The following is a 26,669-nucleotide window of genomic DNA, read 5'->3' on the forward strand; positions in this document are numbered from 1 at the left end:
AAAGTAGATTCACTTGTAGTTGAAAAGCTTTGATTAATTCCCTCCTAGGATTTTATAAAATCTCAATACAACAAGTGAGCACGATAACTCCTGTAATATCAGCTAATCGAAATTCTGGGGTGAAATAGATGATGCAGAGGTTTTTGTTCACTAATTGCATGAATAATCTATGTTGACTGAAGTTTTATCAATTCACTATACTTGACAAAGAAATCATAGTGATTTATGGTAAGGTTGTATGTAGATAAATGATTTATAAAAACAAACTTCGAATCAAAATGTTGGACACTAATATATGTAATATAGTATTCTTAATGAGAAATTTGTTGTGTTTAGGAATTTATTTTTAACTAAGAACTTGATGTTATAACAGAATCGAGTATATATATATGAATGGTAATTTCTAAATATGAATTATTTAATACAAGTAAGAATATCCGTAATAAATGTATACTGTACAGCAGGAGTTTTATAATTCAGCAATGAACTAAGGAGAAAATGTGGTTAGGCATCAAACAGAAGTGTGTGTGTGTTACTGAACAGTGTATATGGTTTTACATGTATGTGTGTGACCTGTATGTTGACCTGTGAAACCATCCAGCTCATGCCAACATGGAAACAAATGTTAAATGTTCTTGATAGCTTGGTACATATGAATGTTGTTCTATATATGTTCTCATTAACACTACCTGAACAAAAGCAGCGTCTTTGTTTACATTCTCCAAAAAGCAAAACATCCATAATTTCAGTGTTTTCATCTCTTTCAATGTGTAAGGGCCAGTTAAATGAAAATACCTTGCTTGTAAAACAGGTATGGGTTGCACGCAGGATGTGCATCCAGCTGTAGAAAGTCTGTCTCAACAAATTTTGTCTATATATATATATATATATACACACATCGATGTTTGAAGTAGATGAGGCACCTCTACCATCTGAACAAGCAGCACATGCACAATTATCACTGGATGAAACAGATACAGTGAGAGGCAGTCAACCATCTCTAAAAGTAAACTTTCAATTAGAAGAGGAGCCCAGTCAAGGGGATGTATTATGGGTTAAAAGGACAGGTGTAGACACTGGAAATGGAGGGTTAATGAAACAATCTTTATCAGATGCATCTGCACCAAGGTTCAGACACAAAACACCAGAAAAGTTTCCAGCTAATGATAAAAATGACAAAAGCAGTGAAAAAGAGAGCACAAGCACAAACATGATCATCGTCATATATACATATATATATGTGTGTGTGTGTGTGTGTGTATATATATATATATTATGGCACTCCGTCAGTTACGACGACAAGGGTTCCAGTTGGTTCGATCAACGGGACAGCCTGGTCGTGAAATTAACTTGCAAGTGGCTGAGCACTCCACAGACACATGTACTCTTAACGTAGTTCTCGGGGAGATTCAGCGTGACACAGAGTGGGACAAGTGTACCTTTGAAATACAGGTACAGCAGAAACAGAAAGAAAGAGTAAGAGAAAGTTGTGGTGGAAGAATACAGCAGGGTTCGCCACCGCACACTGCCAGAGTCACTTGATGCTTTAGGTGTTCTCACTCAATAAACACTCACAATGTTTGATCTAGGAATCGAAACCGCAATCCTATGACCGTGAGTTTGCTGCCCTAACCACTGGGCCATTGCACCTCCTCACACACACACACACATATATATATAAAGGACACAATGCATACTGAATGTACAAGGAAACATATATATATATATATATATATATATATATATATATAAAATTAATCAAGATGTATTGTTAGAGAATGAGTAAACTGGAGAAAATACTAACCTAATATTTGTTGTGGTGAATGTTTAATTGGAGTGTTATTGCTGTTAAGAATCAAAATTTTAAGCTAAAAACAAATGGTTGTATTTCATGAAAATGTAAACTTTAAATGAAACTGAGAAAGTGTAAATTGAAACTGAAACCTATATTAATCATAGCTATATGCAAGTAATAAAACTTTATTCCCTTTCTTTTAAAAACATTCTAGAAATGAGTGCCTCTGATTTAATGTGTTCCTATCATACTAATTAAATAATACAAATCTTAAATGACCTTGTAGACCAAAGGTTAAAATTGATCTATGAAAATAGTGTTTGTCGTTTGTATTTGTTTAGTATATTTGAGGTTGTTAGAGTGTATTAGCATAGACAGCACAACACTCAAGAAACTTAGTTGTAGGTATGTTATTCTTCTCCAGTCTAAATTAAAATATAATCTAGAACAGGGAAACCTGATACCTTCCTCCATCTGTCTGAGTTTTCAACTTGGACAAATGACAGCATACCTTTGGCTTTCTAACCAACATCACAATGAAGATATGTTGTATAGGTAAGAATTCAATGTGTAGAATTGTGATGAAGCCTCTCATGGTAATACATAATAAGAATTTGACCAAAGAGATGCCCACTGAACCAAACATAGTTATGTAATTACCACTACGTTGTCCTAAACAGTAATGTGACTTCACATTGGTGTAGATAGGAGGAAAAATTAAGAATTCAATATCTAGTTTCAGTAAATAGTGTTTATGTCATTTAATATGGCACGATTATTTATCTACTGTATACAAGATGTTCGAAAAGTTTTTAATGGTTTTGATAAAAATTATTAAGCAACGAAGTCAATTCAGTATGTATCATTAAAATATATTTATCACATAATCAGAATATAAAAATAACAACAACTCTACAAACTTCTGTTGTGTCTAGGGAGAGTCATTATGCCAATATTTACAGACTTCTAAAATTAATCATACCACACATACTTACATACCATACATGCATGCATACATACATACATACAATGCAGCTGTGCTTTAGAAGCTCCACTTTGCAGCACCTTGGGCAAGTGTCTTCTATTATCGACCTGGGCTGTTCAAAGCCTTGTGAGTGGATTTGGTAGGCAGAAACTGAAAGAAGCCTGTCGTATGTGTGTGTGTGCCTATGTTTGTGAATACATGATGGTTGTAAACAAGCATCTCCTTCCTAAAAACAATGTTGTTCGTTTTCAGTCTTCCGTGAAACACCTGTCTAGCCATGGGGAAATATTACTTTACTTGGAAACAGATTAGGCTTAGTGACAGGAGAGGCATCCAGCCATAGAAAATCTGCCTCAACAAATTTCATCTGACCCATGCAAGCATGGAAAAGTAGACATCAAAAGGATGATGATAATGATACACTATCATCATTTTACATCTACTTTTCAGACTAGCATGGATTGGACAGGTCGTCATATCTGAATTATTTTTTTATGAGATGCAACTTCTCCCGTAGACTTGTGCCTGTAATGCCTTGTGCTGCATATTTCCTCCATGCATATCATATATCCATATCAGTGCAGTTTTCTCTCTTGTGCACTACTACTGGTTCCTCTAATACTCACTTTTTCTCTCAGCTCATTTGTACTTGGGCATTCATTGTACACCATCAACACACATCCATCAAATTAAACTTGCCTTGTTTCTTTCTAGTCTTTACAAGTCTTGTGCACTCACTGCTCACTTCACTGCTAATGACATCACAGTTCTAACACAAATGCCATATAACCTGCCTTTCACTCTGAGAGAGATGTTTGTTGTCAGCAGAGATAATAGCCCTCTGAACATTTTCCAACTTGTCCTTACTTTGGCTACTATACTTTCTGAACAGCCATCTCTCCTGCTAATTACATAACCTAGATGACAAGTTATCAACTACTTCTAGCAAGCCAGCCAGGCATTTAAGAGAGTCTATTTCCATTGCACTCTTTAGTGTATATTGTTCCAGTGCATCTGCCACATACAAAGCTTACCTTCTCTGTTAGCCTGCCTGTATGTGAGTCCAGTATACCCCTTGAGTGTCCATAACTTATACTGTGTACAACATAAGGAGTTCCTACATACACCTTCCTGCAAATCAAGCGAGGCCATTTCCATGACAATACCATGGTTCTTCTTTCCTACTTGCTAACACTTTAGTCTTTGCTAAGGTTTTATTTTATTTCTTTTACTCCCTGGATTATTTTTTTAAAACTGTACTTTTGTTTCCAGGACCAGATACCCCTGGAGTGCAGTCATCAGGAGAGTCTCCGAAATCAATCTCTCCAGATGACTACAAACCAACATCTTACGCAGATCAAGATGTTCAGCACCATCAGAAACTGCAACATCCAGAACCAGTACAGATTGTCATTAAAAATATACGCTACCCAGTAAGAATATGCTTTAAATTTCTTAATAAAAAAACATTACTTTTATAAATGAAAAAAGGAAAAATAACCATTCATCCTTCTGAAGATTTCTTTTGGTATGAAAAGTTACTGTAATATAACACTTTTGCATTCTCATTTCCTCTTCTTTTTCCAGCTAGAAATTTAGAATATAGGTAGAAAGATAAAGGATGGAATCCAAGCATTATTAATTTAAATGTTTTACTACATATCATTATTCATAAGAGCATCATCATAAATAATCTTTTCATAGTTTACTTCTCATGTTCAAATGTAAGAAAATTTAATTCAAGAATTTGGGTTATTTACTATTGTTTGTTGCTCTTGTGAAGGTGTATGGCTCAGTGGTTAGAGCATCAAGCTCACAATCATGAGGTAGTGAGTTCAATTTCTGGACCATGCTGCATGTTGTGTTCTTGAGCAAGACACTTTATAACACATATTATTTGTAAATTTTAACCACTATTAAGATAGAAATTAGATGTTTTCTTGCCGGTTAAAGAAATTCTATTCATCCTGTCTCTCTTTTAGTGAAGTTTATTAGAAACCTGTTTTAAAAAATTTTATTTTGCTAATAAATATAATACATATATATGATCTGAAACATTTATTGAAGAAAATATATATGATCCAAATTAGGGAAGCTGTGTAGATGGATTGAATAAAAATTACTGAATAGTGAAATTTAGAAATAAAATTATTGTTAGGTAACTAAAAATAGAAAAGGCAAATGTCCAGTCATAATTTTTTTTTTTTTTCAAGGTTTTGAGAGAAAGAGAAATCTATCTCAAACTGCTGGAAATTGTAAAGCAAGTATGTGCTAAGGAAATAGAGAAGCTGATTAATTGATAATAATAAGCACAGCAGAGAGGAAGTAAACTTGAAGGAATTGATGTGAGAGAAAAATAAAAGGGAAAACAGTTGGTGAACATTTGGAAAATATATATAAATTGTGAATGATAGTGGAATAAGTGTATTTAGAAAACATAAATGGTGTAAAAACAACAGTCTTCTGCTTGTGTCGTGAACACATACCAATATACAGGATTATAGATGGTTACATATAAACACTTACATATAATCACATGCATGCATCTTTAAAATTATGTATTGGAATCATTAGACAATGGGTTTGGCCTTTTTTATTTGCAAGGCAATAGAGTGAAGAGTGAGAAAGATAAGCTGTAGTCAGTATTTGTAATAAGCATGAAATAAACAAAGGATGATACAACTTAAATTCTGGTTGCAGACCAAAGGTGGTCTGCACAGAAAGGTTTAACAATAATATGGGGACATTTTTTTCTATGCCCCCATCTTGAGTAATTTTTACAGACATTACATCATTTATGCAAGTGATGCATTTGTGTCTTGAATAAAATATTGAATTATACAGGATTGAACTGTATTTTGGCTATGAAGAGTTTTCTGTGTGGACCACTTTGAGACAGAAGGTCTTTTTTGGTGCTTCACTGCCCTAGCATATTTCAAAGATGATTTTTTTTCTTTTTAAAGCTGCAATTTGTCTGTGCAGTATAGAGAATAAACAATTTTATTTCTAAACAGTTTTTTTAAAATATAGACATGTATATATTCTGTTACTTTTTGATTGTCTGATTAATGTTGTATGGTGTGAAGTAAGAAACTGTTCATGAAAGATGAAGAAATTTTCCTAGGTAGGATATGCAATTAAAAATGATAATGAATAGCAGAAAGATTTATCAAAGGCTTGGAAGAAGGTGTAAGTGTAACTAGAACAAAAGGTTCAAGAGAAATATAGCAGGAAATTAGCTTTGTTCAAATTATAATCAGAATTTGACTAATACAGTAATGCCTTGATATACAAGTCAATTTGTTCCCGGAGGAAAACTCATAAAGGAAAACTCATAAAGCAGAGCAGTCATTTCCCATAGTAGCAATGTTAGAAATCATAATTTGTTCCTAGAAAAATATTTTACCGATAAAATTTATAATACTCATAAATAAATGGCAATAAAACAACAGTAGAATGTAAAGAATATTTTTTGTAAAGTAAAAAGAATGTCGAGATCATTTATGATGTTATTATAATTGTTTTCTGAATCACTTTCACTCACACTAGATTCACGAACACCATCTCTTCTAGACGCGATCGCCGATTCTCAAGCACTCATAGATGGACTTGTAGATTTCTTTTTAAAAAACAACTCTAGAGTTGTTTGCTTAGAAGAAGCTTTTTTTCACTCTATAAATTTTTTGGTAATATGCAGGAGCATTTGCTATGGTAGTTGAAACTTTTGCATTTCATTCATAATTTGGATCTTGTGCTTAAAAAATAAAACTCATAAACCAGGGGTCTCGTAAAGTGAGGTAATACTGTATTTTCTTTTACCAAATTCCTAAATAATTTTTCAAAACTAGTAAACTTGTTTTCTTTAAAACTTTCCATTTAAGACATGAAAACCTTTGTAAAAAGACTAGTTTTTGAATGATGAATTTTTTTCCGAAAATGTAATTAAGTTTTACTATGTAGGTGACAGGGCAATTAAGTGCCAGCTGTAAAGTTGAAGCTTTAGTAGTAATGTTGAAGAAATACAGTTTAGAGATTCATTTCATTTGAATCAAATTTATATGTATGGGTATTATTGAAAAGTAAAGTGTTTGTGAAGACTATGACATATGAAGAAGTACAGTTTTGAAGATTTGGGCAAATGTGTGATAGAAGGACAGAATAAAAAAGACAGAAGATTGTCAAGAAATTAGAGAATATTTAGGTACAAGAGTCTCCATAAAAGAAGTTTTGGTGCATCCAGTCAATAGTGACAATGATTGGAATGGTTAATGAGGATTATTCAGTTGATATGTCTTAAAAAAAACTTATTAAGTGAATACAGTAGAAATGCAGACAAATTTGTATTAATTTTGAAAACTGAGAAAAACAGCTTCTTAAGATAACTTAGAAATTTAAATAACAAATGCAAAAAATAAGCTTTGTATAATGGGACAGTTTAGGCATCAATTTATCTTTTCTCTTTTACTGACCTGTAAATTGTATAAGTATATTAAATGTATCAACTTTCTAATGTCTGATTTACAGTCTTAATACAGTCTGTTAATTTATTACTTTCTCTTACAGCCACTTCAAACAAAAACTAAATCTTTACGTCGCAGTGCTGCGCTATGCTGTGAAACAGATGAAGATGGATCTCCTCCCCCAGAAAACTACTCCACACACACTGGAGTTTCAAATGATTCGTTGCCACTACCTCAAGTATGATTTGCATCTGCTGATTGCTCTATTTTGAAACATTCTCTTTAATATTAGAAAATAACTACTTTAAAATTTTAACCATAAATATTTTAATTACAATAATTCCAATGTCAAATGTTGCTACCATTGTTTTTTGATTTGTTTTTTTAGTTTTTACTTTTTGATATAGTTCTGTCTGTTTTGCTAAATTTTGATTTATTCATAGAACTAATGTTTTTTTTTTTTGTTTTGTCTTGTTTTTTTGCAGACAACTGGTAGAAATAGGCTTGAAGAAGAAGGTTCACAAAGCTCAGAGGCTGGTACCTCACTGAGTTCTTCAAGAGGTAATACTAACTATTTTACTAAATTTATAAATTATTGAAGGAGAAAATCAGATTTTATCAATAGAATAAGTTACAGATGTCAATGAGATTGATCACATGATAGAACACAGTCTTCAGATACAGAAGTTGACTTTATATCTATGATAAAAATCATTTAGTAACTCAACAGTTTTTTTTAAACTTCAAATATAAATATTTCAGTAATCATAAGATTTCCCCCAAAGTGAGGCTTTTAGTCATTTAAGCTAATTAAGAGAATGGTCTGGAAACAATACTGTAGTAATGTAGTAATCAGAGATTAGAAACAACAGTATTCAGTGAGCTAAACACTGGAGATTATTTTTCAAAGCAATGGGATTACGATGATAAAAAAAGCTGACAGGCTAAGCCACATCTTGGAGTTTTTATGAAATATTTGCATGAAAATTGATAATAAAAGGAACAACTATGAGGAACAAATGAATGTATAGTTGCTCTGAAATCACAGATATGGTTTGTAATATCTTCATCATCATCATTGTACATCGATTGTCCATGCTGGCATGAGTTGGCAAGCTGGAAGGCTGCACCAGACTCCGGTCTGATTTGGCATGGTTTTCTACAGTTGGATGCCCTTCCTAATGCCAACCACTCCAAGAGTGTAATGGGTGCTTTTATGTTCCACTGGCACAGGTGCCATTTGTGTGACACCAGGGTGTATTTACATGCCACCAGCATGGGTGCCAATTTGTGTGACACCAGTATCTGCCACAACTGTAATTTTGCTCAGCTTGATAGGTCTTCTTCTCAAGCATGACATAATGCCAAAGGTCTTGGTCATTGCCTCCATGAGGCCCAACACTCGAAAGGAACTCAGCCACTTTGCCTCCGTGAGGCCCAACGTTTGAAAAATATTCTTTACATGCTACCAGCTTGGGTGCACTTCGTTTGACAGGTCCTCTCAAGCACATCACATCACTAAAGGTCTCAGTCACTAGTCATTGCCTCTGTGAGGCTCAAAGTTCAAAGATCATGCTTCACTACCTCATCCCATGTCTTCCTGGGTCTACCTCTACCACAGATTCCCTCCACAGTTAGAGATTGGCACTTCTTTACACAGCTGTCCTTGTCCATATGCATCACATGACTATACCAGTGCAGTTGTCTCTCTTGCACACCACATCTGATTCCTCTTGTGCCTAACTTTTCTCTCAAGATGCTTACACTCTGTCGAACATGCACACTGACATTGCACATCCGGCAATGCATACTGGCTTCATTTCTCTCAAGCCTATGCATGTCTATTTTCAGCATTTATTGTGTAGATCGAGTCTATCTATATTCAGCATAGATGGAGTCTATTTTCAGTGTTTATTGTACCTGTGCACCTTCCACATACAAAAGTTAGTTTCCCTGTTAACCTCTGATGTTGCTGCACCTTTTATGCATCCAAAGTTTACACTACGAGTAGTTGATGCGTTGATTGGATCTGTTCGAGTGAAGTTAAAAAGAGAAGTGACACAGTGATATTTAGGATTTTTATACACAAAGATCAAGTCTCAGATTATTCATCTCAGTTCAAGAGATTGTAAATTTAGTTCAGACAGATATGAAAAATTTGACATCCCAAATATCTGTCAAGTAAAATGTCTCTGAAATTCTTTTCTAAAAAATTTGAATTCTAAATTTCTCTAGTATAATCTAATGTAGATCTGATGTATGTTTTCCACTTAAGAACGCATTGAAAATCATTCCATATATAAAATTAGCATTTTCATTTCTGTTTTTTAAGAAGCTTCCTGAAAATATATTTTAAACTTTAGATCATTAGACTAATTCTACTAATAATTAGTGAAGAAGTTAAAGAGGGAAGTGATACCGTGATTATTCCTAAATCCTCAATTGCAGAAACTTGTGGAAATGGGAAGATAATTAAATTCATTCTTCATTTATTATTTATTTTTTTTAGTGTCATTTGTCTAAATGTAACACATTTCATTTGGACGTGGCAATTTTATATTGTACTAAATTCACTCATTGAATAATATTCCTAAAACTATTTTTTAGATCATTTATTGTATGTTCAGGGAAAGAAATGTATAATTTAGCATCATCTGCATGTAATTTTAAGGTAGTTGATCTGATGACTGTTGCATTATCACTGATATAAATAAGAAAGGTGACTAGGCCCAAAAGACTGCCTTGGAAATGCCATTCTTTACTGGAAGAATTGGAGAGGAACTCTTTGATATGAAGAAATTGGGTTCTGTTTGATAATCTTCAACCCATTCTATTATTTATATGTTGAACCCATAAGACGGCATTATTTGTATGGGGTTATTTTTGTGACTGTTAATCAAATGTTTTTGCAATATGTATCTGTTGAGAAAACACTATAAAAATGATCCAGACAAGACAACACATGAACAAAACACATGTTGTTGAATACTAGGCTGTGTGAGTTAAGATGGCTGTTTAGAAACAGAAAGCCTATTTCAGCATGGACATCAAAATTACTGAATGGAATTCAGCAAAGAAATTTTATGGTTTCTTTAATAAAATGTTTGACAGTGGAAAGGAAATTACCACTCTTCCATCCTCTATAAATACATCCACACATGCCAACAATTTTAACTTCCTCATCATTGACAAAATTTTTTTTTTAAAATCAACCATCTTAATTGCTATTCACCCAATTTCTTATTTAATTTATTTATATATCTTTAAATATTAGCAATTATTTGCTTTTACGTTTCTCTCTCTCTTCATTTTTTTTATTGATCTGAAAAATAGGGAGACTCTATAAGCAAAGTGACCTTCTTTCAAGCAGCTTTTTCTCAATATTGTTGAGAAAATATGAACAAGAATGAATTTATAATTGTAGAGAAGACAGTTTTAGAAGAGTGTTTGGTTTGGTTCTAAAAAATTAGACATTGTTCAGTTATTGAAAAAGAAACAGACCAAAAGTGTAGTAACTGCTATAACTATCTTCAATATTAGTCTTTTAAAAGTATCTTTGTATATTTCAGATTCCAGTGTTGACATACCATACACTGATTCAACTGGTATAGACCTGGAAGATTTCATTAAGAAAACATTAAATAAAACACCAAAAGATAGGAAAATATTACTTAAATTAGAGACAGACCTCATTAAATTTGTAAAAGAACCTGAGTAAGTATTTATATATTACATAAAATTTGTGTTTTCTCTCTTTAATTTGACCAAGCTGTATTTAAAAGCATAACTTAATTGTTATATTATTTCCTTGCAGGCATCTTTTTCTAAAGTTTCCTCCTATGTCCTCATATGATCGAATGCTTGTCCATCGGGTTGCAGCTTATTTTGGTCTCGAGCACAATATTGATCAAACAGGCAGATGTGTCATAGTGAACAAAACACCCAGTACAAGATTGTAAGTTATTTTGTATTTTTTGTTTACTTAGAACATTCTTTTAAATATAATATTTTACTTGTATTTGATCCTGGTCAACTTTGCTCATATTGAATTGTTACAAGGAGATAATTGATCAAGCAAGTAAGTGTAACCTATGAAGCCAACATTTTAGATATTGAGGAATGCTAATCTGGGTTAAACTTCAACAAATGTTTGGTATTGTAACTATAAATGTTTTCTTATTGTAGATATCCTTTATTATGAGTTGTTTGTTGTAAAACATTTGGCTGCTACATTAAGCAGTTTCATGGACTCATTATTTTTATTAGTAATTTTCAAAGATTTTTGTTCATACACATTATATATGACCATTTACAAATAGATTCTTTTATCACTATAATTAAACAGATAAATAAATAGATCCCTTTCAAATTTGTTAATAAATCAAGAAATCCAGTCCTTTATGGCTTGATAAAACGCATTATTATGCATCATATTTATTTTGCTTCTTCAATTTATATTTTTTATATCCACCTCCTATAATATCAGCTACTCTCCTCTGATAGTTACTTTCCAATACATGACAATGTTTGAAGTTTTTCTTTGGTAATCTGCAGGGGGCTTTGATAAAATGGTGGGGTGTATATTCATTTGGATAAATTCACCATTTGTTTATTCATATTTTGTTAATTGGGAAAGAGTAATTTGTAAAAAGTTACAGATGGTAATGAGCTGATGAAAATGTTTAATGTGGCAGTCAAATTTTCACAACAATCACACCACTGTTTTTAAATATGATACACATAAATCAAAATCTAACTCTTAGGAAAGGTTACCTACAATAAGAAGAAAACATTTATGGTTACAGTACCATGCATTTGTTGAAGCTTAACCCAGATTAACATACAGATTATTCCTAAATATCCAAATGGATATCTGAGTAAATTCATCTTTATTGCACTCCCAAAGAAGTCAGGAGTAGTGGACTGTGAAGAACATTGCACAATTAGTCTCATGAGCCATGTTAAAAAGATCATTCTGCAGGTAAGAAGCAGAATAACACCCAGGATTGGAATTGAACAGTTTTGGCTTTGTAAAGGATGTTGGTACTAGGAATGCTATTTTTATATTGAGAAAGATAACCAATCAGGCAGTGGAGATGCAAAAAGATGTCTTCGTGTGTTTCATAGATTACCTTGATCTGCATGGAAAAGACATCTGAATCTTGCTGAGTCTGTGATGGAACTAATCAGCATGCATAAAGATGGATGACGAATGCAGTGAGTACACTAATATCAGGAGAGAGGTTGGACAAGGATATGTTATGTTGTTAGATCTCTTCAATTACTACAGCAAATTGATCATAAGAGGACTGAAGAAGGAAAAATGTCTTAGGATAGGAGGCAGAAACATCACAAACATAAGTTATACAGATGACACAGTCTTACTTGCAGAGTCAGAAAAGGAGCTGCAAAGACTTCTGGATGTAGTAGTGAGATAAAGTGAGAGGGAAGGTCTGTTCATAAATTGTAAGAAAACAGAGTGTATGGTGCTGAAAGTGAACACTCAAATTATTAAGCAGGTCTCGTCCTTCAATTACCTTGGAACTTTGATCACAGAAGACACAAGATGTGTGAAAGAGATCAAAAGACAAGTAGTGCTGGCAAAATCTGCATTGTCAAAATTGTATATCTTGAGAAACCATATTCTGAGCATCAAGACCATGATCCATATATTGAACGGCTATGTCTATCCTGTGTTAATGTATGGAAATGTGGCAAAGTATATAACACCAGAAATGAAAAAGTGCTTGGAGAGCTGTGAAATGTGGTTCTTAAAGAGAATATTGAGGATAGCATGGACAAGCGTCTAATGAAGACGTGATGGCCTGGGTTATAGTAAAAAGAAAACTATTTCGTGAGATAAGGGCTAAACAACTGAGATTTCTTGGTCATGGATTAGGAAAAGGAGCCTGAAGAATTTAGCAATGACCAGAAAGATTGAAGCAAAAAGAAGCAGAGGAAGGAAAAGGATGATATGGATGTCAAGCTTGACAATCTGGTTGGAAGAAAGAGTCATTAAACATCAGGAAGTCGGATTGTTACAGAAAACAATGAACAGAGGACATGATCACTTATGTCCTACATTCTGGACATGGCACCTAAAGAGAAAGAAATATCTCATAGGTCCAGAATTTCTTTGAACATTTCTTAATTTCTGAAGTCATGCATGCACTCATTTGTCAATAGATATAACTTGTAAGCCATAAAAAAATGCCCAGTATATTTGGTAAAGTGGTTAGCATTAGAAATGGCATCCTGCTGTATAAAGCAGACTTTGGAACTTGACACAGTCTCTGACTCATCGGTTCCTGTCAAACCATCTAACCCATGCCAAGATTGAAAAAAATCAATGTTAATAAATAACAAAGATGATAAAGACAAAGAAACTAAAAGCCCTTTTATCATAAAAATTGTTTTAACCCTTATACATTGGATGATTCTGAAGAACAGCTTATCTGTTCATCATTGTCTTTTATTATTTTGTTACAAATGTTGCTGTTATTAGCTCCTTTTATGTAGGATGTAATTTGAAGATTATTTAGCTGCTATTTCTATTAGGGCATGTGACCAGCTGTAACTTTTCACATATGAATTAACCCTTTTGCTACCAGCCTGGTTGAAACTGGCTCAGGCTTTGAGTACAAATGTCTTGTTATCATTAGTTTTGAATTAAAATCTTCCACCAAACCTTAGTCACAATTTATGTTCCTAACACTAGCTGAATAATAACTAAGTTATTTTACTAAATTCTTTGTTATATTTAATGTAACTGAAACACAGAGCATCTCAAAATAAATACAGTAACAAAAGAGTTAAAGTAATCTTGAAACAACTTTGAAACAAATTAAAACAAACTTGGAGCAAATAAAAAAATTTTTTCTAATTAAATAAAGCCTTTGCTTTAACTTTATTTTAATTTGCTTCAAAGTTATTTTAAATTGTATCTGAAATAGTTACGAAAATTTCTCAATGTTTTGTTATCAGAAAATAATTTTTAAGCACTGGTGTCCACAATAATTTGGTCTCAATTTTGAGGAATTTTTTTTGTTTTAACAGAAAGATTCTGCAAGAGATGAAAAGAATGTCCTCTGACAGGAGAGGACATAGAATATTTAAAAAAATTAATTATATCAATACAAACACTAAGGAAAAAAATAATAAAATAATATTTTGGTATGAGCAAATAAAGTTAATATTACTTAGAAATTGCTTCCTTTAATGTTTGCTAACTTTATTTTCTGTTCTTTTTAGACCTGAATTCAGTTTTCAAGAACACATACATGACTCTGATACCAATGTAGGAAAAAAACAGATACTAAAAAGAAATGGAAGTTTGGAAGAGGTAAGGAAAACAACTTTATTTCACTTAGCAACATTTTGTGATTTTTTTTATACAAATAAAAGAATGCTAAAAGCAAAATTTAAAAAAACATTTGAAAATAAAATATTTCAGTATATCAGCCAAAAAAAGAAAAGTCTATCTTCTCAAAACAATTTTCAATTATTCAAAGTAGTTGGCATTTTGTCTCATTGTATACAATATTTTCATATTTAATTTTTAGTTTTGCTCTGAACTTTTTATTAAGTTTACATATAATGTTCAATAATGCTGTTTTCATACTTGTGCTATTTTTAATGTAAACTTACCTAACTTGTTAACTGTTATCTTTGTGTATTCTATCATTAGTAGACATGTATCCTCTTGGAGTAGATTGAATTCTATAGAGCCTTAAAATTCTTGCCATGCATAATTTTTTTAAGTAAAGCACAAAATAGCTTATCAGAATTATCCAAATTAAAACATATTTTACGCAAACTATGAAATAGTTATTTTATAAACTATTAGAATATTATTGACTTAAAATTCTAAAAGTAATATCTTCTGTATTTAAGTGGTCCACATCTTTTCATTTATAAAATCATTTGAAATGATTGTAGAATAAAATCAACATATAGTTTTATTAGAAATTTATATATTCTGAGTTCATAGCAATTTAAAGAACTCAGAATTGTACTTCATTGGCATCATACAATTAAATTTGAATGAATATGTGATTAACTAAAATTTCTTCATACTATTCCATTGGATTATTATTTTTATCATTATATTATGGACATATTACTTTACTTCATAGCAATGTCAACAGATACATGTTTACCGGCAATTCAGATGTCTAACCAATTTCAGTTTTAGTGTAATTATAAAACTTAATTTGAAGGTTTGTTTCAAAGCAATTAAGATAGTAATTCTCTAAAACCATGTTCCTTATGGAAAGATTAGGAGTGAAGAACACATTAATGTATATTATTTATAGATACATTGATATTTCTTTAACATGCAAAATATTAGAGTGTCTTTTATTTACAGCAAAACTTCGAGATCACCATTTTTTTAGATATTTAACTTCAGAAACTAGTTGTGCTCTTGATATGTATTTTTCAGTCAAGTTATCTTTAAAACTTATGATATAGGTACTTTTTTTATAGCCTTAAAAATTACTTTTTGTTCTTTATAAGGGATAGTGAATGTCAGTGTGTTGTTGAGCTTTTTGTCTGGGTATTGTGAGTGCTTGGAATATCTTTACCCTTAGATGCTGTGGTGGCTTCATACATTTACTTCTGGATGCTATGGTGGCTTGATACTTCTACCTCTGGATGCTGTGATGGTTTTGTACGTCTGGATTCTTTGCTGGCTTTTAAAACTCAATGTTGTGGTGACTTTTACTTCTGGATGTTGTGATGGCTTTTACCTCTGGATGTTGTGGTGGCTTTTATTTACCTCTAGATGTTGTCATAGTTAAATGATTTTTTTGGCATTACATTATCTGAGGTGCTTTTATTTTGTTATATGTTAGTATTTTAGTGAAGGATACTTCAGTAATTTAATCATTTAAGTCACTGTTGTAGCTTTACACATTTCAACTCAGCATATACTTTTGTTTCTGAATTCTGCATTGGATATTTTTTATGGGTTGACAGGTAATTGACTGTAGCCTTCATCTTCAATGAACTAGATTTTCTTTGGAAACATCCTATTGTATGTCTAACCTTGTCCACAGATGAAATTGTTTTTTGTTTTGTTTTGTTTTTTTGTTATTTTTTAAGACAATAAACATTGTTGCTTGGTTCTATTGATGTATGAAAATATACATGTATATTTTTAAAAGGTTCTTTTAGAATTAGTATCTTTATACTAGCTACTTGATGCCCATGTCACCATCTTAAAAAAGATCTGAGAGCTGCTGAAAGTAAACCTCTTATTGATTGGGCTTAAAACTGAAATCTTTACCCTTTGTGATGATGACTTCCACGAGTGTCTATAACTAAACAAGTTTTTAATGAAAATTACTTATATAAATAATCTTATATAAAGATTTAAATAGGATTATTTTCAGTCATTGGAATTGTAGAACAGACATATAACAAACACAAACATTCTTAGAAAATATTGTATATCTTATTTATATGCATATATATTTTTTTTCAATATTGATGTAAACAAAATATAATGCAGTTATTAACTATACTGAAATAGTAAATCATTTATGTTTCTTGTCTCATGATTATGCAATATATGCAAATTTCTCCGTTCATTGTTTTTTTTTTGTATATATATTTATGATTCCTTGTCTTGTAGAAATGTCTAAGGTTTATGATTGATTCCAGGAAGTACTATGGAGCATATGGACTATTATATCAATTTAAGTTTATGATATATATATGTGAAACTGTATAACTTTGAGATTAAACTTTTAATCCTTTCTTGTATTTACCATTGGCTCTAACATCTTTGTCTTCTGTGCAAATCTCTTGATTTAGATTTTATTTTTGCAATAGATAAGCTGGGTCTAATTGAGAAATTTCATACGTGAAAGTTGCTCTTTCAACTGCTATATTTTTTTAAACTGTATGCTTGGTAATTACAAGAATCAACATTGCTAAATCATAAAGTCTTTAGAATTAAAAACGTACACATGCATAGGTGCGTGCTTGTGTGTGTGTGTGTGAACCTTCATCTTTGATAACTCCATGGATTATATTTCCTGTGAAATACAATGCTATATTTTGCATGAAACTTTATAAGTTTCATCTGTTATTTTTTAACAAGTGTAAATAATAGTTAGCTAGAACTGATTATTTTTCTTTTGTTCTTTTATGAACATCTGGAAGAGTAACCAATCTATATTCTGTTATCAAGGTTGCTATGCATAGAAACTAGTTATGTGTTCCAGTTCTCTCTCTCTCTCTCTCTCTCTCTCTCTCTCTCTCTCTCTCTCTCTCTCTCTTTTACTCTCTCTCTCTCCCTCTCTCTCTCTCTCAGCACTTATACTACCAGCCCTGCATTGTTTCTCTTATTATTAACCATATAAATCTGTCATGTAGTTAAGACAATTTATGCTATCTTAGAATAACTGTTTACAATCATTAATGTTTTTTCATCAAGAGAAAACAAATGCTTGTTAGCTTAACCAAATTTACTGAAATACTTATATACACAATTTGTTTTCTACATTTTATTTTTCATGAATAAAGCAGATTTTTTATTAACAAGCAAAGTTTATTCAAACAATATCTATCGTATATATAATTCATATATGAAACACATGTTCTCTTACTCTTTTTGTGTGTGTGAGGGGCAATGGGGACAGAGTTTGACAGAATTCAATTTACTAAAAATTTGAACTATTTGTTTTTTATTCAACATAGAGCAGATAAATTTGTTTTGAAACAGTCATTTTATTGTATGGGTTAACAAATGGATTTTTTTCCTTTTGATTTATCACTATTATTTTATGATTTTAAGGAATAATTAAGCAAGTTGGCTTTCAATAAAATATCAAGCTTCGAAATTTCATAGTAAGATTAAAATGTTTATGCCTGTAAATGATACTTTGTTTTTCCTTGAAGCACCACTCTTGAAAACAAAGGTTTTATTATTTTTGCATATTAAACTATGTGTTAATATATCAGAATAATATGATAATATTCAGTAAAAACCAGTTAGGTATTTTCCAGTAACATGTAAGTGAAACAGCTAAACATTTTTACCAATTATCTTTGTTATTAGAGATTTCATTATTTTGTCTAGAAACTCATTAATCTATTTGTGATCTTATTTCTGATGAAATATCTTGTCTATTTTTTCAATTAATATATTTATAATAATAATAATAAAAAAAAAGAAATTGGGGCAGTTTCATAATATAACTCCTTTTGTCCATTCTTAAGCTGCATTAGGATCAGAACTTTAAAAGGTCTTACTGAAATTATTATGAAAACATGATTCATACATGTAAGATTTAAAACAGGAGGATTTGTATCAAAGAACAAATGATACTTTCAGAAGGGTTCATATGAAAAGAGTTAAAAGGAAGATACTTTCTAGATTGTAACATAAAAGAAAGAAAATAGCAAAATGAAAAAGAATAAGACAGAAAAAAATACTTTCATTATGTAGCAAAGATTTCAAACATTTTCATTGATGCTTATGTTTTATTATATTGATAATCCAGTAGATTATAACAATCTAGTAATTTTATTTAAGTAAAATTTAAATGATGTATTGATACTTCATAAAATTTTTAAAGCTTAAACTTTCTTCCTAGAGAAGAAAAATAAGAGACATTTAAAAAAAAAAGAAACTATAAAATCAATTTTGTAAATTAATTACAAAACAATTTTTTAAAAAAGGAGTGGGGGCGGGGGGGTCAATATGGTTCAGAAAAATATTTATTCACTAAGTTTTCCAAGAGGATTGAATTGATGCTCACACAATATAGTTACCTATATAATGGTGCAATACTATTTCATACAATGTAAAATGTAGTTGTATGAGGCCAAAAACAGCCAAGTGCTCTCTGATAACATGAAATTTTTTTTGGTAATTATTAAATTTCATTTCTGTCAATAATATTTTTGAGAAAAGTATGAATGTCACAACTTCCATTATCTAAATTCTGTAAAGTATTGTGAATGTGAGTAGAATTATAATGAACAGAAGATTAATGGTCTTGGACTTCTTATCTATTGCAAACGACAGCAGGAAAGCATTTCACTTATCTTCCTTGGTACACTATAAGAGTTATTTTGCTGTACTTAGAAGCATAGATGTTTCTTTAAAAACTTGATTAAATACTGTATTTTGATGAAAAATGTGATTAAAAAAATTACAGACGAAAGTGAAATTAGAAATAGATATTTAAAACTCAGACTTCATAAAACCTTCATATATGTATACAGAGGAAACAAGTTTATTGTGATCTTGAAATACATTAAGCCAAAAGAGGATGGTGTATATCTATGCAGGCATTTTGGTGTTCACTTACAATTCAACTTGAAGCAATGCAAGGTGTGAATGAAATAACCTGAGTCTTTTAACAAGAGAACCTACTGTAATTATTGAAGTGGTAAAGCAAAAGAATGGAAGCTGAAAAAAAATAAATTCAATTCCTTAAGTTGTGAATCTAGATAATAATTTCTAATTAAATTCCATATGAAGATATCTTTGATGTTTGGCATATCAATGAGTGTCAACAGCAAATAAGGTAAAGGAATGCATTTATCATTGAAAATTATTGGGAGCCAATACACAAAATTATCAAAATACTTTTTTGCAATTCAATCTTTTAGACAGATTTTTGGTCCAGTAAAGCAACTCAGAAATAAATTGCTTTTCAAAATAAATAAATAAATAAAAATAAAGAAGCCTTGTACTTTGCATTTGTTGTTGTTCTTGTTGTTATATGTATGTTTGTGAGTAAGCAATTGTTACGATAAAAATTACTAAATGGCTTAGGAAAGTAATGTAATCACTCCAGAGCAATGCTAGAGCACACCAAAGATTTATAATGTACATAAGAGAAAATTAAATCTTTGTAGTTGATTATTCAATATTTGTATTGAATATTATATATCTGCCTTTTTGTGCCTGAATGAGTTGGATATTTCATCAAATTTAGACAACTTGTTGATTTTACAGTTGAATGCACTTCCTAAAACTAACCATTCAACCATAAATTAAGAATATTATCTATTTTTCAGCAAGTAATATATTTTGCATATATGCATACACAACAAACCCCATAAGTGTATGATGTACTATAGACTAGTACATCATCATTTTGCCTCTTAACCACTGAAGAATTCATGATCAGGTGTTGTGAAAACCTTTCCTTGCAGTGAATATTTCAATACCAATTGCAGACATACAGAAGCAAAATGATATACAGAATCAATGAACTTGGACATAAGTAATGAGAAATCTGTGGCACCATTAACCAAAATGTAGATAATGAATTGATAGTAATTCACTTATATGAAGACATTATAAATAACATTTCTGTTCCACATACAATAATAATACATCATTAGATATTTTTTCAGAAGAAATCAAAATAAGTTGATTAGTTTATTTACCTAGAATCAATAAGAATAGTTCATTTTATGTCAAAATCATTCAGTGAAAAATTTCACTTGATATATCAGCAAAACTTTGGAATCAAAAATAGACCATTTACAATTGTAAGAAAAGAAATTTTTTTGATGAGTAGTGAGAATCTAAGAGATATACTGTTCAAGTAAGCATGACTTGCAGTGGTACAGATGCTATATGATCTCATTCACCAGTTACTAGAGAGAAAACCAGATTAACTAAACACACTGTTGAGGTGAAATGACAGGTTGGCACATCCTCTACTCTCATGTACTGAAATGATTTTTAGTAAATAAGAGTATTATTATTCTTAGTTTAGAAATAAAAGTTTCTAATCTAAATCCAGACTGGTTATTATGTACACATAGACACCTGATCAAAATGTATATGTAAAAATTGTCCTTTCTAAAGATTAGGTTAATAGTCCAAAAAATGATCTTATTAACAACTAGTTTCAGATATGTAACCATTTAATTTTATTTTTCCCTTCTTCAGCACTCTTTATCTTCTTTCTTTGCACTCTTCTTTATAAATCACTATCTTGTAGAGATATGAGATTTGATGTACTGGAAATAGAATTTGATATAATTCATTGCATGTAGAAATGTTAGTAATGTTTGCCAGACTACTTGGGGACTTACCTTAGTAATCAAGATATTAAGTAAAATACAAAATGTAAATGAAACACCAGAGAAAGTTTGTAAAGGACAAAAGAAATTAAAGCTAGTTCTGATCACTTCTTTCAAAATGAGTCAATGAAGGAGCTTCTGTGTAGTTACTTAATCTGTTAGAAATAGCAACCAAATCTCCCTCAAATCTCACACTACCACCTTGAATAGAAAAAGGTACATTGAATAATGTAGTTCAAGATACACAATGCCAGAGGAGGACAGGTTGGTCATAGTTGGAACACCTTTGATCATAGGTCTTCACAGCTTAGAATTAAGTAACAATTTCTTTCAAACTAAACCCAGAAGGAAACCTTTTTTTTTTTTTTGTAGTCTTTTGACTTGCTAGAAACAATCAAATCCCCTTCAAATCTCATTGAGATGTCTTAAAAACAAGCAATGTGGTCTGTAGCTCATAGCATATTATACCTGACAACAAAAAAATGATGAGATGTTCATAATCAGAGATCTGCTGAATCATGATCAATTTGGAGAAAAACAAGATCTTTTAAGAAATTAATTAAAATATTTACAGATATAATTAGCCGTGTGCCTCTATCTTTTGGTTTGTCAGTCCCCCTGATATGCATATCAAAGGCAGTCAGCTGCTTTGCAATTTTGACTGTGCTTGTATTTTGTGGAAATATTGACAGGTCATTTATTTGGCTAAACTATGATACCTTCATTATGCCATACTTAGTGGAAACACTAACAAATCATTGAGTAGAAATATACGAAAGTTTACCTATATTGTGTGTATATATTATTATATAAGGCAGCATGCTGGCAGAACTCTTAGCATGCAGGACAAAATGCCAGTAAGCATTTTGTCCATCTTTACATTCTGAGTTCAAATTCCAGCAAGATCTGTTTTGCCTTTCATCCTTTTGGGGTCAGTGAAATAAGTACCAGTCAAGCACTGGGGTCAATGAAATCAACTTACCCCTTCCCCCAAAATTCCAGTCCTTGTGCCTAAAATAGAAAAGATTATCTTATATAAGGCAGCAAGCTGGCAGAACCATTAGCACACAGGACAAATTGCCAGTAAGCATTTTGTCCATCTTTACATTCCGAATTCAAATTCCATCAAGGTTTACTTTGCCTTTTGTCCTTTCAGGTTCGATGAAGTGAGCACCAGTTGAATACTGGAGTCTGTGTAATTGACTTGACCCTGCCCCCAAATCTCAGGCCTTGTGCCTATGGAAGAAAGGAGTACGAGGTGGTATCAAACAGTTTCTGGATTAGTTATGTTTAATAAAAGATAATTTGTTTACCTAAGTTTTAACATCATCTCCTTCGAAAGAGTCACCTTACGCAGCAATACTCCGGTCCCAGCATTCCTGCCACTTTTGGAATCTAATCTGGAAGTCGTTTTCTTTAAGCAAGTTGAGGACCTTCTGCAATTCGCTTTGGACCTCGACAACAATATTAAAATGGCGACCTTTGAGCTGCATTTTTATTTTAGAGAAGAGATGGAAATCTGCAGGTGCTCAATCTGATGAATAGGGCAGATGCAGAAATGATACCATGTTTTTGGTGAGAAATGCATGAGTGGGGAGAGCTCAGTGACAGGGTGCATTGTCATCGTGAAGAATCCAATTCTTCGTGTTCCACCAATCTGGTCACTTTCACCAAATGTCTTCCCTCAAATGCTTCAAAATGTCACAGTAAAACTCTCAATTCATGGTCTGACCCTGGGGGATGAATTCTCGATGCACAATACCACATTTCTGGTGGTAACATCATCTTCCAAGGATGGTCTTCTGCTTTTGAAGCACCTGTGCCACTTGAAACATTATGTACAACCCATTGCATCATTGTCATAAGCTTGCTAAAGCATGCTCAATGTCTCTGTAGCTGATTTCTCAAGTTTAACACAAAATTTCATGTTGGCTCTTTGTTCCTGTCCATGAAAAAATCTTAGACTACAGCATACACATGATCACAAAAACAAATTTCACAACTTGCAAGTAAACACAGCAATGTCACTCAACACACTGCTTCATGAACACCATTGCTAGCTCTCACTGCACATGCAACTGTGTGCTGCCATCTGTTGGCATGCTAGAGAACTAGTCTGGGAACTTCTTGATACCACCTCATATTACTTTTATTTCATCATCATCATCGTTCAACATCCATTTTCTATGCTGGCATGGGCTGGACGGTTTGACTGGGGACTGGCAAGCCAGGAAGCTGCACCAGGCTCCAATCTGATCTGGCAATGTTTCTACAGCTGAATGCCTTTCCTAATGCCAACCACTCTGAGAATGTAGTGGGCACTTTTTACGTGCCACCGGCATGGGAGCCAGTCAGGCAGCACTGGCATCGGCCACGTTCAGATGGTGCTTTTTACGTGCCAGTGAGGCGGCACTGGCAATGACCCCCGCATGAATGGTGCATATTTCCACAACTACAATTTCCATTTTTGATTCCGATTTGATTGAGATTCTGATTTTGATTTTGATTTTACTTGACTCAATAGGTCTCCTCAAGCATGGTGTGTCGCCTGACGATTCAAGGGTACTTTTTAAATGGGCTGGTTATGCGACACTGGTACAAGCTGTGGCTGTGATCTCACTTTACTTGCCAAGTCTTCTCAATCACAGCATATCTCCAGAGGTTTCGGTCTCTTGTCATTGCCTCTGTGAGGCCCAAAGTTTGAAGGTTGTGCTTCACCACCTCATCCCATGTCTTCCTGGATCTACCTCTTCCACAGGTTCCCTCCACTGTTAGGGTATGACACTTCTTCACACAGCTCTCCTCATCCATATGCAGCACATGACCATACCAGTGCAGTCGTCTCTCTTGCACACCACATCTGATGCTTCTTATGTCCAGCATTTTTCTCAGGGTGCTTACACTCTGTTGTGTGTGCTCACTGACATTACACATCCAGCAGATCATACTAGCTTCATTTCTTTCAAGCCTACGTATGTCCTCAACAGTCATGGCCCATGTTTCACTGCTGTGTAGCATGGCAGTCTGCATACATGCATCATACAGTCTACCTTTCACTCTGAGTGAGAGGCCTTTTGTCACCAGTGGAGGTAGGAACTTTCTGAACTTTGCCCAGGCTATTCTCATTCCAGTAGCAATGCTCTCCAAGCATCCATCCCCACTGCAGACTTGGTCACCCAGGTAGTGTAAGCTATCAACTACTTCTAGTTTCTCTCCTTGTTTATTGCCCCTGTCATCTGTTGCACACAAAAGCTATCATTCCAGTTAACCTTCTTTTGATGTTGCTGCACCTCTTATGCATCCATAGCTTATACTGGGTACATCTTATGGAGTTTCTACAGGTCGAGCAGGGCCATCTACCTGAGGGGGTTTGTGATTTGTTCGCGTTCCTGCTTACTAGGACTTTGGTTTTTGCAACATTGACTCTAAGGCCTTTCGATTCTAACCCTTGCTTCCACACCTGAAATTTCTTCTCTAGTTCTGGATGTGATTCTGCTATGAGTGCAAGGTCATCAGCTTAGCGGAACTCCCAGGGACAGCCTGTCTTGAATTCCACTATTATTGCCTGGAGGACTATGATGAATAAGAGGGGGCTGATGGCTGATCCTAGGTGAACCCCTACGTCTACCCAAAATTCTTCACTATACTCGTTGCCGACCCTTACCTTACTGACAGCATCTCTGTACAGGGCCTGTACAGCTCTTATTAACCACTTATCTATCCCTAGTTTCTGCATCACCCACCAGATTAGGGATCAGGGGAACCTGTCAAAGGCTTTCTCCAAGTCAACAAAAGCTAAGTATAGAGGTTTATCTTTGGCTAGATATTTCTCCTGCAGTTGCCTTACCAGGAATATAGCATCAGTGGTGCTTCTACCTGGCACAAAACCAAACTGCATCTCATCTAAGCAGACTCTCTCCCAAATTAGTTGGGCTATGACCCTCTCCGTGACCTCCATCACCTGATCCAGCAGTTTGATACCCCTCTAGTTATTTCTATCTAAAGCATCACCTTTACCTTTGTAGCAGTTGACTATGGTGCTGCTACGCCAGTCATTGGATATGACTCCTTTGTGAACTACCTGGTTTACAATACAGGTGACTAGACTATAACCCACACCACCAGATATTTTAAGCATTTCAGCAGCGATTCCTGATGGGCTGGGGGCTTTTCCTGTCTTCATATTCTTAATTGATTTATCTGCCAGAGTGCTATCAATTTGGGTAGCTGGTCCCATGACTGGGTCAACATTTGGCAGGCTCTTCTCCTCCCATTTATTCTCCACATTCAACAACCTTTCATAATGACATCTCCAAGCCTCTTTCTTTGTAGAATCATTAAAAGCAAGTAGACCATCATCCATGCAGACACATTTCTCTCCTGTAACATCACAATTTTCTCTCACACACTGTCTTGCAAACCGAAACACTTCAATTCTTTGATCTTCATGTCGCAGAACATTGGCAAACTTCTTTTCTGCTTCTCCCTTGGCTATGTATACCTGTCTCCCAGCCTCCCTAATGGCTATCTGGTACAGTTCCCTGCTACCCCCACTCTTCAAAGCTTTCCAAGCTTGTTTCTTTGCTCTAATGGCCTTGTCTACGGTATTATTCCACCACCACATTACTCTAGATCTAGAAGGGACTTTGCACCAGCTGTATATTTGGTCTGTGGCACTCAGTAAGCTGTCACGTAGAAATTTCCAGTTACCCTCTGTGTCATAAGTCTGTAGCTCCTTCTCCCTCTCATCAAATTCCTCAATGAGGATGTCCCTAAATCTCTGACCATGTGAAGGGTTCTTTAGCTTTCAAATCCTTCTTTTTTGGATTGGTCTGCTTCTTGGCATCCTTCTGGCCTCAAGTCTAAAGTTACTAATGACTAGTCTATGCTGGGTGGGGTACATTCTTCACCAGGGACGGTTTTTGTATTTAAGACCAACCATGCATCCCACTGTCTGGTGAGGATGAAATCAATCTGGCTAGCAGAGTCACCTGATTGATAGGTTATCAGGTGGCTGTCTAGCTTCCTGAAGTTGGTGTTGCAGATTAATAGGTTGCTTGCATCACAGAACTCCAGTAGCCTAGTTCCCTCTTTGTTTCGGGAACCAATTCCATAGCCCCCATGAACATCATGGAAGATACCAGATTGCCGTCCGACATGCCCATTAAAATCTCCAGCCGCAAAGATGAGGTCATTGCCACTATATTTATTAGAGGATAAAGACCCTATATTTCATTCAGTTAATCTTGATGATGATGATGAGTACAGTTTGCCATAAGTAATAACTATAAAACTGAATATTTATTACCCATAAGTTTCCCATGGGTACCCCACTAATTTACAAATACCATTTCAATGACAAAAGATT

General features: G+C 33.4%; 1 protein-coding gene across 26 annotated transcripts in view; it reads left to right on the forward strand.

Annotated features, from left to right (window-relative positions):
- LOC106880470 (uncharacterized) overlaps positions 1–26,669 on the forward strand; it is a 159,321-nt gene that overhangs the window by 70,666 nt on the left and 61,986 nt on the right. For all 26 annotated transcript variants that reach the window (XM_052967005.2, XM_089350629.1, XM_089350635.1 and 23 more), the window contains 6 exons: positions 4,053–4,213; positions 7,344–7,478; positions 7,726–7,801; positions 10,810–10,954; positions 11,055–11,195; positions 14,492–14,582. In XM_052967005.2, coding sequence (XP_052822965.1) covers positions 4,053–4,213; positions 7,344–7,478; positions 7,726–7,801; positions 10,810–10,954; positions 11,055–11,195; positions 14,492–14,582 — 749 coding nt within the window. The remainder of the gene's footprint in view (positions 1–4,052; positions 4,214–7,343; positions 7,479–7,725; positions 7,802–10,809; positions 10,955–11,054; positions 11,196–14,491; positions 14,583–26,669) is intronic.

The sequence above is a fragment of the Octopus bimaculoides genome, chromosome 4 (genome assembly GCF_046866305.1).
Source record: "Octopus bimaculoides isolate indiv1 chromosome 4, ASM4686630v1, whole genome shotgun sequence".
NCBI lineage: Eukaryota > Metazoa > Mollusca > Cephalopoda > Octopoda > Octopodidae > Octopus > Octopus bimaculoides.